Source organism: Ambystoma mexicanum, chromosome 8, assembly GCF_040938575.1.
Source record: "Ambystoma mexicanum isolate Mex_15411 chromosome 8, UKY_AmexF1_1, whole genome shotgun sequence".
NCBI classification, from domain to species: domain Eukaryota; kingdom Metazoa; phylum Chordata; class Amphibia; order Caudata; family Ambystomatidae; genus Ambystoma; species Ambystoma mexicanum.
In genome coordinates, this window is record NC_090929.1 from 23,341,305 (window position 1) to 23,359,483 (window position 18,179).

General features: G+C 51.6%; 1 protein-coding gene across 8 annotated transcripts in view; it reads left to right on the forward strand.

The window, feature by feature from the left end:
- Nucleotides 1-17,518, forward strand: part of SPTAN1 (spectrin alpha, non-erythrocytic 1) — a 514,843-nt gene extending 497,325 nt beyond the window's left edge. For 4 of the 8 annotated variants that reach the window (XM_069609174.1, XM_069609169.1, XM_069609170.1 and 1 more), the window contains 8 exons: nt 1,073-1,090; nt 9,341-9,403; nt 10,691-10,745; nt 12,949-13,145; nt 13,273-13,326; nt 13,441-13,587; nt 14,327-14,474; nt 17,249-17,518. In XM_069609174.1, coding sequence (XP_069465275.1) covers nt 1,073-1,090; nt 9,341-9,403; nt 10,691-10,745; nt 12,949-13,145; nt 13,273-13,326; nt 13,441-13,587; nt 14,327-14,474; nt 17,249-17,374 — 808 coding nt within the window. In that variant the 3' untranslated portion in view covers nt 17,375-17,518. The remainder of the gene's footprint in view (nt 1-1,072; nt 1,091-9,340; nt 9,404-10,690; nt 10,746-12,948; nt 13,146-13,272; nt 13,327-13,440; nt 13,588-14,326; nt 14,475-17,248) is intronic. The other 4 variants (XM_069609172.1, XM_069609173.1, XM_069609175.1 and 1 more) reach the window with 1 other exon arrangement.
- The last annotated feature ends 661 nt before the right edge of the window (nt 17,519-18,179 follow it).

Sequence of the window (18,179 nt, forward strand, 5' to 3'; positions counted from 1 at the left end):
TTCTACTTGCCCTTTTCGGTCTTTTCAGTTGACAGGGCTACCCCTTGGGTTGACTACTGTGCAGTGGACTGCGGCAGAATGCAACTAGAATGTGTGGCTGTAGGGTGCCACGATATGCACCCGAAGAAATTGATGTGTAGCATGTTAGGCTAGAGCCCGTTGGCAATAGGGGACTAGTACTGTGCAATGGACTGCGGCAGAGTGCAACTAGAATGTGTGGCTGTAGGGTGCCTCGATATGCACCGGAAAGAATAGAGCTGTGGAAGATGGAATGTCAGATGGAGGACACAATCCACAAACCACTATCGATTAAATGATTGTGGGTCTGCTGCATGACCCAGCAGAAAAATTAAAGTTGAATGGATCACATGCCTTCCGAAAGCTGGTCGGGTGCTATCCGGCAGATGGACATAATAAGTGACCAGGTTACCGTTCTGAAATTGATCAGGTTTGTAAACCAATAGATGTATCCCTGTAGCCATTGGGAGCAGGAGGGTCGGGAGATGGTAACCGAAACTCTGCTGGTGGTAGGATGACCGGCGCTGACCAGGGAATGGGTTATTACATCTGTTGTCCAGGAACCCTACACACTACCTCCAACCCATTCCTATGTGAGCCCAGCCCATAACTCGCCTCCAATTCTTGGTTCGTACAGTGCCAGATTTGTTGCTTCATGATACCTTCCGAGGTCCTTGTTGGCATGGACCTTTTACTCTGCCTGGGCTACAGATGCGGACCGAGTGGCCCTTTCGTCTTGCCAAGATATCATTGATAAAAAGAACATGCTACCTTGTGGGTGGCAGACGGTGATTAATTTGTGCCTGCAAGCTACTGATGAAGTGTGAGGATATGATGCCATGTGAACCAAGTGAGCCGATTGTAGCATCTACATGGGGGCCCTTTAGGCATGGTGGTGTTGGTGAAGGTACAAGGTCCATTTGTTGTTTGCTGGAGTCATGGGGGCGGGGGTGGAATCTACTGTTGAAGTCCTTCTGGATTCCAAGTACTGTTACTTACTAAATGTTGTCTTTTCTCTCCCTGCTGCTGTTTGACATTTGATTGCCTTCCACAGGACCTACCTTCTTGATGGGTAAATATGACCTTTTCTTACTTGTGTATTTTTCTCAGGGCCTGGGATGGGGGTGCAATAGGATGAAGCCATTTAGCATTTCATTTTCTGAATTTCTTTTGTGCCTTTGCGCTGGTTTCCTGGGACTGGTGCTGAGTGTGAAGGGATCCTGGAAGTTAAGCCACCTCTGGAGTGCAGGGTCCCTTGAGGTTGGCTTTGTTGCTCTTCTTGGAGCCTGGATGTGCTGGCCGTTCTGAGTTGCCTTTGGGTTCTATAGAGGTTTGCCATTTTTTAGACCCTGTGTTTAACCCTCCTATACCAGCAGCTTCTTCCTTTCAGTGTCCCCTCTGAGCTGGATATAATGTTCCCTACTATGCTCACACTCAGGCATGTTTAGTCCCTTAGAGGTTTGTTGTGAAGGTTGGTTGGCCATTTTTTTATTTTGCTGGAGTGTTAGTTTGGATCATAGGGCGTTGGTCTGGTGGGTAGGATCTTGGTCAGTATTTGAGTTGATTGGAGTAATGTACTCTTGTGGGGTCATCTGCAAAGTATGGCATTGTTGGCTTTCACTAAATTGCGTGGCCTCTACTCGGGGTGTGTGTTGGGTTCTTGGGCTGGTTTTGGTGTTGGATAGGTGGGGGTGTGAGTTTCTCTTGCTTGTCCTTGGGTGGGTTTGGTGCAGTAGTTGGTCCTTTTCTTGGTGCTTAGGTGGGAGGCAATTTTCTTGCTTTATGTAAGCAGGGGTTTCGGTTGTGTTAATTGGTCTTGGAGCGAGTTTTAATGCAAAGGGTTCTTGGGTGGATGGGTTCCCGGCTTGCTCTTTGACCGGTTGCTTGTCCTTTAGTAGTTTTCCTGGGTGCCATTTCCTGCAAGTGAAATTATCCTTCTCCACTCAGTGTCTTGAGTGCTAAAGTATTTTAGGGTGGCGGGGCTGGGGAGGTTTGGGACCTGGTTGTGATACAAAGGTGGCCCCCTACATCCTGTAGCAGGGGGCCAATCACCCTGTTGCTCATACAGTCCTGTGTTTCTTAGCAGGATCTACGCAACAGGAAGGAATTCAGAAATTAAATGAGACAAAAAAGTTAATTTAAGGGAAATGTGCTGAGATGGAAGGTGGCCTCTGGAGATGGTGGGTGTAACTTCAGGTGGTCGCATCAGTGGGATGGAAGATGGCTTCTGGAGATAGTGGGTGTAACTTCAGGTGGTCACAGCAGTGGGATGGAAGGTGGCATCTGGAGATGGTGGGTGTAACTTCAAGTGGTCACAGCAGTGGGACAGCTGAGAGGGTGACTAGTGAGTCTGGGGTAGTAAACTGGCAGAGCGATTGGTGCTACAGTCCAAGCACTGCAGTAGCTGAGAGGGTGAAGACCGAGCCTGGGGTAGTAATCTGGCGGAGCATCTGGTGCTACAGTCCAAGCACTGCGATAGCTGAGAGGGTGAACTCTGAGCGTGGGGTAGTAAACTGGCAGAGCATCTGGTGCTCTGCCATGAGCCATGGCAGAATTAGTTTTAAATACTGCTAAAGTGCAGAGCGTGAAAACTGGGGTCTGGGTGGGATATAAGCTCTGCATCCTTTTATGAGAATGTTACTTTTTTTGTGGGGAGGTTGTGTTATATACTCTTACGTCCCGTCCCCTTTCCGCCATGCTGCATGGGCGTCCCTTCCAAGGAACGGGAGACAGAACCTTTTTCACCAGAAAAAACCTTCTTCCCCTTTAAATTTAGAGGCGTGTGGGGGTGCGGCCCAGGGAGTATGCGCTGCCCTGACTCCGCCCTCTGGCGCCACACCACAAGTCCCCTTTTCCGCGTCGACGGGAACGGGCCGGATTGACCAGCGCTCCTTGGTTTGGCTTCAGCCATGTAATTCCACGAGCAGACACTTCTTCCCTTGGTCTTTTTTTCTCTTTTTTATCATTCAAGTACTCGGTCCTCAGGCGTCACGCCCCTCCACGGCACGTGTCAACTTCCACAGGGTTCAGCAGGTGTCCAACCTGCAACGGCTCTTCCCAACCGCAGACCCCCACGCCCTCTGCCTACGTTGCCTTGGCCCAGAACACGGTTGGCAAGCTTGTACAGCGTATGGCTCACTGTCCTCGAAAGCGCTGAAGAACAGACTAGCCAAGTGGAGGGAGCTGTCCCAGAAGTCACCTCCAGAGGACCTCAAGAACTTCATGAAGCACCGAATCAAGCCCAACGTAGGGCTGATATTCTCCATCGCACCCCGCAAAGGAGACTCCGGTCAGGTCCTTCTACCAGCATGTGCACCGAGGCTGCTGCAGCTACCGGCCTTCGGGCCGAGTGATCCTCGCATCCTCCCGGTGACAGTGTTGAAGGACCGGAAGGTTGTTTTACCGGGTCTTCATCCGAGGGGCTCCGCCCTTGTACCGGCGCTATGGCCGAGGGGCTATGCCCTAGTACCGGCAATACGTCCGAGGGGGGCCTAGACGCAGCTCTACCGACCCCTGGGTCGAGGGTGTTCCACCTACCGGGTCTAGGCCCGAGGAGCAGGGTAGGCCTTGTGATCCACATGCAAGAGTCTTGGAGGAGGCTGGACCCAGCGGGCCGAGCAACACGTCGCAGGCACGTGACAGGCTGTTCGACAAGATGGCCGCCACGCCAGACAGAGGCACCCGTCTGACGCCATTCCAGGAATTCCCGCGAAGAACGAGTGTCAAGGTGGGACTGGCCTCAACCAGGTATGTGGCCTGCAGCCTATATCCCTCTTTTGCGCAGGGCAGCTTTCCTCTGCGTCCATACTGGCAGGGTATGCAACGGCAGGCACCAGCAGCTCCCGGCTACCCCGTCAGCACCCCAGGCTACCCCATCAGCACCCCCTGCCACCTCCTCGGCTAGTGAAGAGGGGTTCTTCCAGAGGTTCCTCGGACTCATGAAGTCACCTCGGATGGGAGTTATCCTCAAAGACGCCATCAGGGAACTCCTTTCTTCAATGCTAGCAGCACCACAAGCACATTCTCCTGTGTCCCAGGCCACGGCGCAGCCGCCTCCTCCGGCTCCTCAGGCGGCTCCGTACCAGCCTCCTACGGCTGCGGTCCCTGTACCCCAGCCTCCAGTGCCAACTACTCCTCCTCCTCCACAGGATATGGATGAGGAGGAGGATCCGGACACGCCATCCTCAGCCAGAGCCTTCCACAAATGTCTTGCTGGGCTGGCAGAGTATCTGGGCCTACCCCTACCCCTACCCGAGGTCAAGCAGACGGCAAAGGGGGTTCTGGCGGAAGTCCTCACGCAACGTTCCTCTGCCAAAACGGGGATTCCACTGCAAGCCAATGTCGTCTCCCTGGCCAAGAAGGGCTGGCTCAAACCCCACTCTGCCCATCCGGTCAATCGACGCCTGGACGACAAGTACAGGCAGATGGAGGGGTGTACACTCTTGCTCTCCGTCCATCCTCAGCCACAATCCTCGGTGATGGCTGCGGCATCACTATACTCCATGCCTCAGTCGTCCTCAGCCGCCGCCTCTGCGGCGCTGCTACGCAAGGAGGGGGAAGATCGTGGAGGCGTACGGGAAGAAGCTCTATTCCATTCTTCGTCAGGCCAATGCAGATGCCATGCTGGCTGCCGCCAATCAAAGGTTATGGCGGGAAATTGCAGACTTCCTCCCGGAACTACCTACTCGGAGCCAATCACGCTTTAAGGCGGGTCTGGCAAAGGTCTTGGTGGTGGCGCATGACCTCAGGGAATCCACTGTGGCCATAGCGACACCTCCGGCCGTGCCATCTGTATTGCCACGGACATGAGGACAGGCTGGCTCCAGGCAACTAAATTCAACCCGGATGTCCAGGAATGCATATTAGATCTAACGTTCGAAGGGGGGGACCTCTTCCACTCCTCCACGGACAAAGAGCTGGACAAGAAGAAATACAGCTCACAAACAGCCAAGTCTTTTTCCATCCTGACAAAGACCACGCCCAAATCGTACACCAAATCTCAGCAGCCCTCCCACAGGGGTCGTACGTATAGAGGGTTCCACGGCTTCCAGGAACGGAGATCCAGGTAGCCGGACCACTCGCCGTTTCAGAACCGGAGCAAGCAACAAAAAGGGGTGGGGGTCAAGGGCTTTTTCCAGTCCCCAACCTCCGCGACAGCCTCCGAGGGAAAGAATGCATGACACGCCCCTTCGGGTTCACATGTCTCCAGTGGGGGACAGACTAGCTCTCCACGCACATTTCTGGCATCAGAATTTCACTGACCCCTGGATCCTCTTTGTAGTATCCACGGGGTACTGCCTCCCTATCCCAGCCTCTCCTCCCTTCCCACAGGTTGGGACAGCAACTCTTTTGGCAGAGATCCGGTTGCTCGTAGAGAGCCAGGCATTGGAAGAAGTCCCAGCCTCCCAGCGAGGCTTGGGCTTTTACTCCAGGATTTTCGCCAGAAGAACCACCAGGTGGGCCTGAGAGTTGTGCTGGACCTTTTCACCCTCAACCTCTCCTTACCCCTGCAAAAATTCAAGATGGTTAGACCAGCTTTTATAAAGGAGACATTGTGCAAGGGAGACTGGATGTGCTCCCTGGATCTGAAAGACGCGTACCTACACATCCCGATTTGGCAGCCCCATCATTCTTTCCTACGGTTCAGGATCATGGCTACCATTTTCAATACAAGGTCCTTCCTTTTGGCCTCAACTCGGCCCCAGGGTCTTTAACAGGCTCCTGAATACAGTGGCTGCCCTCCTCAGAGCGCAGGGCCTCCACATCTACCCATACCTTGACAACTGGCTCGTCAGGGCCACATCTCCGGAAGCGGTTCACCACTCTTCCCATGCCCTTATGAACACACTACACGATCTGGGCTTCTCGCTCATTCTCAAGAAGTCACAGCTGCAGCCCACGCAGACTGACATTCTTGGGCCTCATCTGGGACACGTGCTCCGAGAAGGTATTGCCGTCGGAGGAGATGATCTTGGCCATCAAGAGGGCCACCAACCACTTCCTCAGCAGAGAAGTGACCTCGGCATGGGGGTACCAACATCTCCTGGGTCTACTTGCAGCGGTCCCATTAGCCGTTCCACACACAAGATTGAAGATGAGTAGGATTCAGCTGCACTTCGCGGCCTCATTGAACCAAGAGCAGGGCTCTCAAGCCGAGAGGATCAGCGTTCCTCCATCTCTCCACCCGGACCTAACAGGGTGGTCCAGGGACTGCAACCTACGAACGGGCAAGCCCTTCCGGCCGCCCACCCCGCAAGCCACCGTCATCATGGATTCTTCGCTCGGGGGCTGGGGAGCCACCTTGGACGATATCTCGGTCCACGGCACCTGGACTCGACATGAACAGGAATACCACATCAATTGGCTGGAGCTGAACGGCATCTGGCTAGCGCTCGGGGCATTCCTACCACTTCTCAAGGGAAAGGTTGTCCTCATCCAGACAGACAACTCGACCTGCATGTAATATGTCAACAAGCAGGGAGGCACCAGATCCCCTCCTCTGTGCAGACTCGCAATCAGCATGTGGGAGTAGGCCCTGGAAAACATCTACCTCACGGCAGTCCACCTCCCGGGCGAATCCAACCTGGAGGCGGACAGGCTCACCATGCTGGGAGAGGACAATTACGAGTGGCAGCTAAACAACCTCATTATTCAGGAGATCTTCGACAGTTGGGGTTATCCCCAGGTGGATCTCTTTGCCACCTGGCATAACAGGAAGTGCCCTCAGTTCACCTCCTGGCAGGGACAGGGCCCCGGCACCCTGGGCGACGCATTTCGGCTTCAGTGGACGGCATGAGGGCTTATGCCTTCCCGCCTCCTCCGCTGATTCACAGAGTATTTTGCAAGATCAAGGAGTCTCGCCAACTTAACATTCTAATAATTCCATGGTGGACAGCCAGGCCATGGTTTTCGGAGCTGCTCAGCCTCTCGGAGATGCCTCCTATTCACCGTCCGACGGGCCTAGCACATCTTCTGGCACAGCAGGGCGGCAAGGCCATCCACCCCGCGCCACAGAAACCAGCCCTCAGAGTGGTTCTTGAGCAGGTAACGCTGCGGCACCTCAGCCTCTTACCGTCTAATCTGGAAATCATACAGGGCGCAAGGAGCAAGGCTACCAGGGCCCAGTATAAAAGCAAGTGGACCAAATTCTGACACTGGACAGACTCCAAGGGAATCGATCCCCTGGCATGTACTTTGGACAGACTCCAAGGGAATCGATCCCCTGGCATGTACTTTGGACGACGTGCTCTCCTCGGCACACCTCACCCACTCTGGCGTGCAGGTTGACAACTGCCGTACATATCTCGCAGCCATCGGAGCTTACAGGAACTCTGAGGAAGGGGGTCTTCTCCTCATCCAATCCTATTGTCAAGAAACATCTGACGGGGCTCGCAAGGCTCTACCCGCCCGTCAAGAGGCCGCACCCAGTGTGGGACCTCAAAATAGTCTTGGGCGCCCTGGCGCCCAAACAGTTCGAGCCAATGGCGTCCGCGGACATCATGCCGGTCACCATCAAGACGTCCTTACTAGTCAGCCTTACCTTGGCTCGTGGAGTCAGCGAAATCCAGGCGCTGGTCACCTCGGAACCATTCACAGGGACAAAGTAGTCCTGCGGGGACACCCTGAATTTCTGCCTAAGGTGCTTTCTGCCTTCCACTTGAACGAGGAAATGGTCCTTCCTATGTTCTTTTCCAATCCCAAGGACGAAGCACAGAGAGTGCTGCGCTGCCTGGACATCAGGCGTGCCCCGAGTTTCTACTTGGACAGGACCAAAGGCTTCTGAAAATCAGACGCCCTGTTTGTCACTTTCGGAGGCTCAAGAACAGGCTATCAGGCCTCCAAGACCTCCATATCCCGCTGGATGGTCTCGGCCATCAAAGAAGCGTACGAGGGCCAGCACAGGCTGCTTCCGGCCAACATGCATGCCAATGCAGTCAGGGCCAAGGCAACGGCCATCCCATTCGAGCGCCATGTCCCTTGGCAAGTCATAAGCAGGGCAGCCACTTGGGCCACTCCCTCGGCTTTCTGCAAGCATTACTGTTTGGATGCCGGCTCTAGATCTGATGCAGGATTCCGACAGGAGGCTCTCAGGAACCTATTTGCTTAAGGAGGGTCTTCTCTCCACCCTGGGGCTACATTCAGTTGTAATCGCTGATGCAGTATGGAGGAAAGGGGACGGGACGTAAGAGAAATTAGAAGTTACTCACTGTAGTGACCAACATACTCTTGGTTCTTAGTCCCCTTTCCTCCATACGTGCCAACATCCCCCCCTAATAATACTGGTGTCATTAGGCAATGTAAAATCTATTGTCGACGCGTCAATGGGGACTGAGGTGTGGCGCCGGAGGGCGGAGTCAGGGCAGCGCAAACTCCCTGGGCCGTATCCCTGCGCGCCTCTAAATTTAAAGGGGAAGAAGGGTTTTTTTGGGTGAAAAAGGTTTGGTCTCCCATCCCTTGGAAGGGACACCCATACAGTATGGAGGAAAGAGGACTATGGACTAAGAGTATGTTAGTCACTACAGTGATTAACTTATAATTTCTTTGTGCCCGGTTCTTTGTGCATGCTCATACTTGTTGAGGTGGATGTGTGTGTTGCTTGGTCTATCTCCAGTGGGTCTGGACTCTTGACTGGTTCTTGGGTAGGGGTCAGTGGCTAGGTTTCTTTCTGGGAGGTAGGTTTTGTATTGCATCTTTTTGGCTCCTAAGCACATTTTGGTTGGGTTGTTTTAGTGTTTGATTGGCTCATGAGTGTCTTCATTTGTTCCTCTCCTGGGATAGGTTTGATTGTTTGATTTATTGATCTTGCCATCATTTGGATGAAAATGGCAGTATATAGTGAGGTGATGGGGATGGGTGTGGCTGCTGCTCAGTTGGTAGATTGGGGATCGAGCATGTGGATGTCGATTTGTGTGCACATGTTTCAGCTGCATTCATGTGAGATTTCCTGTTTGGATTGGAGGACTGGGTGGGTATTGTTGGTTGTAGTGTCTGCACCTGGCCAGATGCGAGTTAGTTTTGGGGGTGTACAGGCATCTCTGTTTCTGTATGGGAGCTGCATTTCTGAAGGAGAGGGGGCAGAGTGTTAGACGTGTGCCAGCGTGGTAAATATATTTCATGATGTTTGTTGCACTTTTTGGGGAATGCGGGAAGGGGCAAGTATCCAGCTGGTTGAATGCATTGTGGCGCATACAATCTGTTGTATGTTTTGTGGGTGGAGATGGAGGGCAATGGGGGTGGAGGGGAGTCACTTGGGCGATCCTGCGGAAGTGCACCGGTGGCAGTGTTTCTTACATTCATCCTTTGGTTTCTTCTCTCTGCATAGCATAGCCTATCGCCGTGTCATTCGTGTTTATCAGTATGAAGTTGGGGATGATCTGTCTGGACGGTTTCTGCTCTTACTCTTCTTACCTCACTCATTTTTCAATGCACTGTTCTTCCTCCTGACTAACCCTCACTGCCGGCGGAGGACTTGCCCTCCTGCCTTCACTGCCTTCCCTTTGTGTTACTGGATCGCCTGCACCTGTTTGACAAGCTCTGCTGCCAGTGGAACAGGCAGCAGGGACTGGGGTGTGGTGCTGCTGTCTATTCGAAATTAGCATGCTTGCAGCCTGGGTTAGGCATAACGAGCAGCCTCTCGGAGTGCAGGGATTTGGAGGGCCACTGGGTATACTTGCTTTGCATCCCACCTGTGTAATGCTCCCAGATGTTCAGTGACACCGCATGAACACTCAACTGCACCGTAACCACAAAAATGTGTGCACATGGACTTGAGCCAGTGGTGGTATTGGGACACCAGTGGGTACAATCTCAACTAATCCCTAAGGTCACGTGCCAGAAGCCAGAAATATCCTGATTGCCTTACAAGGGTTATCTTTAGGTGCAGCATGGTAAGAACAGGGCATCCGTGGCACTCACCTGGCCCTATGGGGCTCTGTGGGGAATGAACTTGAGGCTGGATGGGTCGGGCCCCAGGGGCAGCAACGCATGTTTACAACTTGGTGGGAGACATATGTTCATGGGTAGCTTAAGGTGGGAGTGTGCTGGACCCTGGGTCTAGAGGGTGCCTGGGTCTAGAGGGCGGGGAGACTGATTTGCCAATGACATTGAAGCTTGATCTTTTTGGAAGGGAACTGGAGAAAATTTGGGAAAGCAGGCTGAGGGGTGGGTGGCCCAGGGGGGGTCAGAGGGGGTTTAACGGTAGAATGTGCTGCTAGAGATTGGGTTTAATCTTGAGCCCGGGGAGCGGTGATAATCCAATCCCATTGTTGAGATGTCTTGGGGTGTCCTATTGGAGAAACTGCTGAGTGTATTGGATTCCTATTTTGAGGAGTGCCCCCACACCTCACTGACCCCATGGCCTGGTCTGCTCCACAAAATGAACAGGCTTTCCGGGGGTCTGGGCATGCCTCAGAACTAGCTGACGTTGCTGCATGTAGAGTGTCTCCTGTCCTGCTTGAGTCATCACTCATTGCCTTTCAAACAGGGCTAGAAATTAACCTTGTTCCTGCAGATAATTAGGTTGAAAAGATCCTAAATTGGAAATAAAATGTTAACAAGGCAAGTCTGTAGGGAGCGGCACCTTCACGGGGGTAGTATCCGCCTTGTTAATTTCCAGCCCTGCTGTCTGACTCCGTTTGCACTCTACTTGTACTCACGTGCTGTCCTTGTGCAGGTCCTGCATGGTAGAAGAATCCGGAACTCTGGAGTCGCAGCTGGAAGCTACAAAGGTAAGTGATGTGCAGGAATGTCTGAAGATCAAAGTGATGAAATGCCCCCACCCCCTTTCATCACCAGCCATACCCACACGCAATATCTGCACTGGATTGTCCCCATGTCCACTATAATCCACATGATTAATCTCCCCACGGTGCCCTCCCATCACAAGACCCAAGCGTAGGTGGCGGAGAATGCCCCCCAATAACTGGCTGCCCATACAGAAAGCTTGGGACCCACTGCAGGAACCCACATCCACTAACCAGCGAAAGAGTGCCCTCGAGATTTCAAGCTCCTTTACACTGCCTTGTTTTCCCATCTCTACCTCAGCCTGACGTAGCACTTAGCTGGCCGGAACGCCAAGGTGACCATGATCAGACATGGAAATGAACACCAGGAGGGTCTTTTTTCCATGGTTTTTATTAAAGTAAATATGTACGGGATGGCTCTAATCGAAGGCTGATAAGGAGATGCAACTTGTGACAATCCTTTTTGGGACTACACAAACCAAAGGGGAAACGTGAAGTGGAGTTTGCAGAATTCTTCCCATGAATGTGAAAAGAAAGATGGGTTCCCGACCTTGCAGGTCTTTTCCCTGGAGTACTTGAAACGGGTCCATCCCTTTTTGTTTGCCAGACCCCATGGCTTTATTCCTTGCAGGGTGATGAGTCCTGGGCTTCCCTTCCCGTGAACAAGGGAATCCTGTGTAGCACAACAAACGGCTATATTGGCCTTGTGACAATCCTCCCGTGATGCGTCTTCAAGACATTCAAGACTCATGCCGTCTTATACAGCCTCCTGCCTTAAGTCCAGAACCTTGGCAGGCTGGCAAGCTGATCACCTGTCCTTTTATTCTGGTCGTATTGTTTGGGTACTTGGGTTCACTTTCCAGCTCATCTGTATCTTTCGTTGCTCTTGGGAGTCACCTTCCAATCTCAAGTTTTTCCTCTCCTTCACTCCAGAGGTTCACCATCCCACCTCAAAGTTCTCTTCAGTTTCATCCTCTCCTTCTGGGTCTGTGCATTCCAAATCTTTCTGACTATCACCTTCACTGCTTTCCACCACCTCCTTCGCCCCTTTGGGCACAACGTCTACACTATCTAAATTCCTAGGGAATTCCTGCACCCTCTCGTCCAAACCTCAACCCCCTTTTATACGCATGTCTGGGCGACCCCTGCACCACCACCTGTAAATTCCCGCCCACCGCTCCTCCCCAATCCTTGCGTCTCCTTCCTTCTTCGAGCCCTTCTCCCCGGCAACTCCCATTTCAGACTGGGCTCCAGGGCTTATATACTGGGATCTCTCCGCCCCTCCTGTGTGGGACTCTGGATAAGAGTCTACACCTGTGCTTCGGGCTGGGTCTTGGTAAGTTGTAAAGGGGCTGGCCCTAATTTATATGGGGGAGGGCCTGCCACCACCTTGGATTTCACTTCATCCCCTGCAAACCACCTTGATGTTACCTACATTGATGGAGTACCCGGTCCTCACAGACTACAGGAAACTCCCTTTTCCCCCTTTTAAAGACCTCTAAAAGTAGGCAACTTGCAAATTCAATCGAATCCCTCACTACTTGTGCCAGGTTTCTGGAAATAGTTTTGCGTGAAGAGGGGGCTCGTCCTTTTCTGTGAATTTGGTTTTAGGGGTTGGGGGGGTATGGTTCGCCGGTATTGGCTCTCGGCAGAACCTTTGAGATTAAAGTTGATTTGAGGCTTTCCTTTCAGCGTCTCCCCTGCCTTAGAGTGGGAACTCACTGAGGGTGGTATTGGTGTTCCCCATGCCCCTTGCATGGGCAACCCACTCGTTCCTTAAAGCTGGGGATGGGCCTTGGTCACATGACTGAGAGAAGTGCACCTCTGCCCTTGCTTGGAAACACCCTGGCCCCTTGAATCCCCCTCATGGCGAGAGATTAGGCAGCGTGTGCTTCCACATTTGTAAGTAAAGGCCTGTACACTGACTGGTGTAGCCCCCAGTTTGCAGGCAGAATTTGGCCACCGATTGCTGCTGGGCTCTTTATGAATGCCTCCCTCGTCTCTATGCAGAGCCCTTTACCTTGAAACGTTAATGATCCCTTGCTATGTTAATGGGTTTTATAGCACACTGGGCTGCCACTTGGAGCCAAAAAAAGCAAGGAGGGGGGAGGAGGCTGGGTGCGGTTAATGGGAAAAGCTGCCATGAAAGTGTCACTTAGTGCCATGTCTCCATGCCCCGCTCCTGCAGCGCAAGCACCAGGAGATTCGAGCAATGCGAAGTCAGCTGAAGAAGATCGAGGACCTGGGAGCTGCTATGGAGGAGGCACTCATCCTGGACAACAAGTACACGGAGCACAGCACTGTCGGGCTGGCGCAGCAGTGGGACCAGTTGGACCAGTTGGGCATGAGGATGCAACACAACCTGGAGCAGCAAATCCAGGCCAGGTATGGCCATGACGTCCCATTAGCCACACCCCCCCCTCCAACCCCCCGAATAGTGGACACTAGCCACCACTGATGCCCGGTGCTTTAGGGCCAGTGGGCCAAACTTTGATCATGTTCTCTATTTCAGAAACACGACAGGCGTGACGGAGGAAGCCCTGAAGGAGTTCAGCATGATGTTTAAGTGAGTGCTCTTTCATCCTCCTATCGGCATTCACGCTTTGACTTTCTTGCCTTTCTGTAGTGCCGCAGCCATCTCCTACCAGCAGTAGCTCATTGCCATTTCTTTCCCTTTCAGGCACTTCGACAAGGACAAGTCTGGCCGACTAAATCACCAGGAGTTTAAATCCTGCCTGCGTTCCCTGGGGTACGACCTGCCCATGGTGGAAGAAGGAGAGCCAGATCCAGAGTTTGAGGCCATTCTCGACACCGTGGATCCCAATAGGTACGTGCTTCGTATGCGTTGTGGGTAGAGCTCGAAGCCGAGGGTGACTGCCAAGGACAAAGTAGTGTGGAGAGGCAGACTTTACAAGGGGGCATGGGGTGAGTGGCATGCTCAGTGGGTCAGAAGGCAGGTTGACAGTGGTGACTTGTGAGAGGCAGGCATTTGAGTGAGCATGGAGGCGGCAGTCTGGTAGAGAAAAGGAGATGGCAGGCAGAGAGAATGTTGGAATAGGTAGAAGACAGCTGTGTTGGGAGCCGATGGAGTGGAACCGAGAGGTGGGTGTTGGCAGCGGCCTTGTATGGCGAGACAGTATAGTCCTGAGGACTGTTGGAAGCTCCTATACTAGTGCATTGTATATGGGTTTGCATCTTCTCTTGTAAGCTATGCACGCTCCACATTGTTTTTCCTCCATGTGTTTGGGTTTCTGTGCCTGGAGGTGCCCTGAAAAGTTCCCACTTGAGTTCCTAATGTGTTTTTCACCATGCATTGGTGAAAGGGTTTGCTTGAGTTGTGATCTGAAACCATCCACACCAGTTTTGCTTTGCAGTAGATACCATAGGCTGGTGCTCGGAGGGTGGCCGGTGCCATGGTTCTGTGAGGCGTAGCGATGCCATGGCTGTATGGTTCTGTAGGTGATGTAACCTTGGCACAGTGTTTTGGTGGGTGGGGTGGCAATTGCAGTTTTGCGAGCGATGCTGCCATGGCTTTGTGGTTCCTGAGCATTAGTTTTCTTTTTCAGGGACGGGCACGTATCTCTGCAGGAGTACATGGCCTTCATGATCAGCAGGGAAACGGAGAATGTCAAGTCGAGTGAAGAAATCGAGAGTGCATTCCGGGCGCTTAGCACAGAACAGAAACCATATGTGACCAAGGAGGAGCTATACCAGGTGAGTGCCCAGGAGAAATCTGACTGGCTGTTGTTCCAAAGGGGGCAGAGCGCTTGAGCTTGTGGTTGCACAGTTCACAAAATCCATACAAATAGCCAGAAGACTGCTGAGGCGGGTTACTTATCAATGTGCTAATTTATCAACCGAGTATTAAAACTACACCAAACAAGACCTCGTGTTCAAGAGTTATAAGGTTTGGTTCTGACACACAAGTCCAGCAATACTATGCAAAACATGAATGCTTGAACTCCTGGTTCAAGGGGGTGGATGTGGGTGAAAGGTTGGCAAGTTAGTGGAACAGTCCGCTGCAAATATTAGGCTTTCAAACATAGTCGCAGCTGCCCTAACTCCTGGGATTTAGAGTTTAGCAACTACCAGGGTTTGAAGTTAGAATAGAATGCTTTATCTCGGGACACTGGGGTGTAGATAGTTACGGTCCATTGATTTCCCTGCAACCCCCGCACACCCCGCCCTCCCCCAAACACGGTCCTGCCTGTCTAGCTCCTACTAGAGACCCTCAAATTGTCTGCTCTGGCCTGCTGTGCCACAAGCCTTGTGCTTATAAATGACTACAAATAAATACTGAAGGGTTCTCCCATTTGTTCATCTTGGCTCCTCCAGCAAAATCTTCAATGCATTCTCTCTGGCCTATGCAGGCTAGAAACCTCAGACGGGATTTGTTGGAAATGGGCCCAATAACATTTTATTTCTGTCACCTGTACCAGCAAAAGTCCTCCCCGGATGTGCAGGCATCATGAGACAGCATTAAGGAGCTGTAAGGACTGGCAGCGGCACAGATCTGTCCTGTCACTGGACCGTCTCCAAGGCGGTCAGTCTGCCTTCATTTCCTCTGGGCGCCTCTTCGCAGCAGCAATTCACTCGAGACCTATGCTCTCAGATGCAGATTTGAGCCAGCATTTGTGAGGAGGCAGGTGGGCTTTAGTTGGCAAACACTACTTTTAGCAGGCTTCAAGCTGGTGGTCCCATGATCGGGGGTGGGCGGAGGGGAGTGCTTACTGGTCAGTCACTCCTTCCTTTCAATGAAGATTCATTAAGCAAAGAGTGCATAAACTCGGAATCCAACAGCTGACTGGGAGGGAAATCGGCCTCTTCCCCATCCGGGCTTTAGAAGGTGGTCAAGGAGATGTCACAAGGTTAATCGAACCCAGTCTGAAGTTCTAGCTCTGGGTATTGGAGCACGCCACAGTGGGTGTCGACAGAGGCCAGAGCTTGTACGCTGCTCCTTGGGAGTCAATGAATCGCCACCTCCCCACACAGAGGAATGTGGGAGAAGTAGTGCGACCAGTCCGATCCCCATGCTCCGTCTTAGGAATGCGTGTGTGGTCCCAGAATGTTGCTGTTCCTTGGAGCTTTGTACAGAGGGTTGCTTCAGGAAGTCTAGTCCTTGCAGGGATTTTCTTTGAGGAACCTCTAAAATATATCTAAAATGGTAGGGTGTCTGGTTTCATTAATAAACACAAGCTGGGCTTTCGCCAAGTACAGCTGGGGTGCAGCTGCGCTCGTTCCCTCGTGTCACAGTAATCCTATACACAATCTTTTAATGCCCAGAAGTCATGCTCCAAGTTGTATGTAACGGTCAAAGTGATGAAGAAAAAGAAGTTAGAATTGTACTTGTTTAGTCCTCATACTTTCCCATATACTACAAAGTGCATCTTATAAAACCAGAAATGACTGGATCCAGGAGAGGCTGGTGTCCTCTTTATTTCCAGGCCTGTAGAGCTGGAGACTAGATTTAGGGTGTGAGTGATCCTGTTAACTGTTCATGGGCCAGTCTTCCTGCAGCTGTGCCTCAGGACAGAGCCGCTGATACCCATGTACATTTCTGTACATGGGACATCCCTGACCCCTTGTACCTCACTAAATCGTGCAAGAACCTCTGCACCATTGACCCACTCAGTGTATGAAGGAAACATGGTGTTTAAAATATGCCCGCTGGTAACTAGACTATCACAAGCAGAGGGACTATGATAAATGCCATTTGGAATAACAGTGAAATTAATAACCCTTGATTAGTAACCACACCCAAATCCATCCTGTTTGCCCCGAGTGGGCGAGCCGCCCTGATGCCTTTTGGATAAAACCCAGCCTTTTACATTTGCTTGAGTATTCAGTGGGATTCCTGTGCTGTTGCTTTAAGTTGTCTCTGCGGGGTGAAGTTCTTCAGTCTGTGCTTTGTTGCATGGATTCTAAGAACAGAGGATTGAACAGGGTCAGGTATGATGCAAGGTTTATATGGCGCACCTTATGGACCAATGATGACTGTTCGCCCCTATTCCGTCAGGGAACTCGGGTGCCCTGTAATACCTGCATTCGATGTCCCGTGAAACGGTACTACCTTCATGAGAGAACTTCCCTTTTGCATACTTCCACCACCACATAATGTGTGGAAAGCAGTTTGCGAATAGTTGCCACAAGTGCTTATAGTCCCAGCCATCTTGGTTCATAACCGGAGAAGCAGGACTTGCATGCGGTCTGTGCAGGACTGTATCCCATTAATGTGTGGTGTATGGCCTGCGTTGTTCTTGCTTTGCAGAAAGTAACAAAGATGATTACAGAGTAATATTTGTCTGATGAGATCTGGATCGCCAAGAATCCACCCCAAAGCGCATGTGCATTCCTAAATCTTTTTTTTGTTTTTGAGTTCCTAGTTAAGGTTCAGTTCCCTCTCTGTGTAATGAGTCCATATATTGCCATCGGGTCTTAGGAGGAGAGTAAGCACATTACTTACAGCCTTGTATTTCCTTTTATTTCAGAACCTGTCGCGGGAGCAAGCGGATTATTGCATCTCACACATGAAGCCCTACGCGGACAGCAAGGGCCGCGAGTTACCATCTGCCTTTGACTATATTGAGTTCACGCGCTCGCTATTTGTGAACTGAACTGACTGCAGTGTTGCCCACCTGCCAATTCCAGCTCTGCATGTCTTTGTCCTGACTGTTCCTCTCCAGCATTCTATCAGCTTAGCTTTGGGTAACTGTCATTACAAATGTGCGCTTGAATAAAATGTGATTGGTCCAACTTCATTGCTGCTATTTCTTTACTACCCTTATCCTGACCTATCCTGCCATGTCCCATAATCATCCACGCAAGTTTGGACTTAGACAGCAACTCAGCGTCTTTAGTCCAAGTGTTGAGTGCATCTGCTTATGTACTCCTGTCCACCCATCTGAAACCCGCAGAAAAACAAAGCAAGATTTGCCTTCTATCAAAGCTCGTTTCTTCAAGGAGACTTCATTGAACATCATTGATGGGCGTTCCATGATCGCAAGTGCACGTCACTAACAAACTGCTGGAAGCATGTGCCATCTCAACCAAAGGACGCATTTTGAGTGTCTTCTACATTTACAAGATGTGGGTGATGTGGTCGTTATCACCTCTACCGTCGAAAGGATATTCTGGTTTTCAGGTTCCGCTAATGGAGTCGTACAAAGGGTTAGCCTGCCATATTGTCTTCTGTTCAAGCGCTGATACCAAACTCGGAGGCCTAGGTGTAATTTCTTCCCTTCCATTCCAAAGCTGTTCTGCCACACTGGACCGGGCTGTCGTGTGAGAGATTTTCTGCACTATTTTAAGGAATACTCCTGCACCAGGTCCCCATTCCTCTAGACTCTGTTGATGCCATACTATGCCCAGGGGTACCAGAGTATTTGTCATCTAGACACCTTCTCTCTCTCCCCCCTCCCC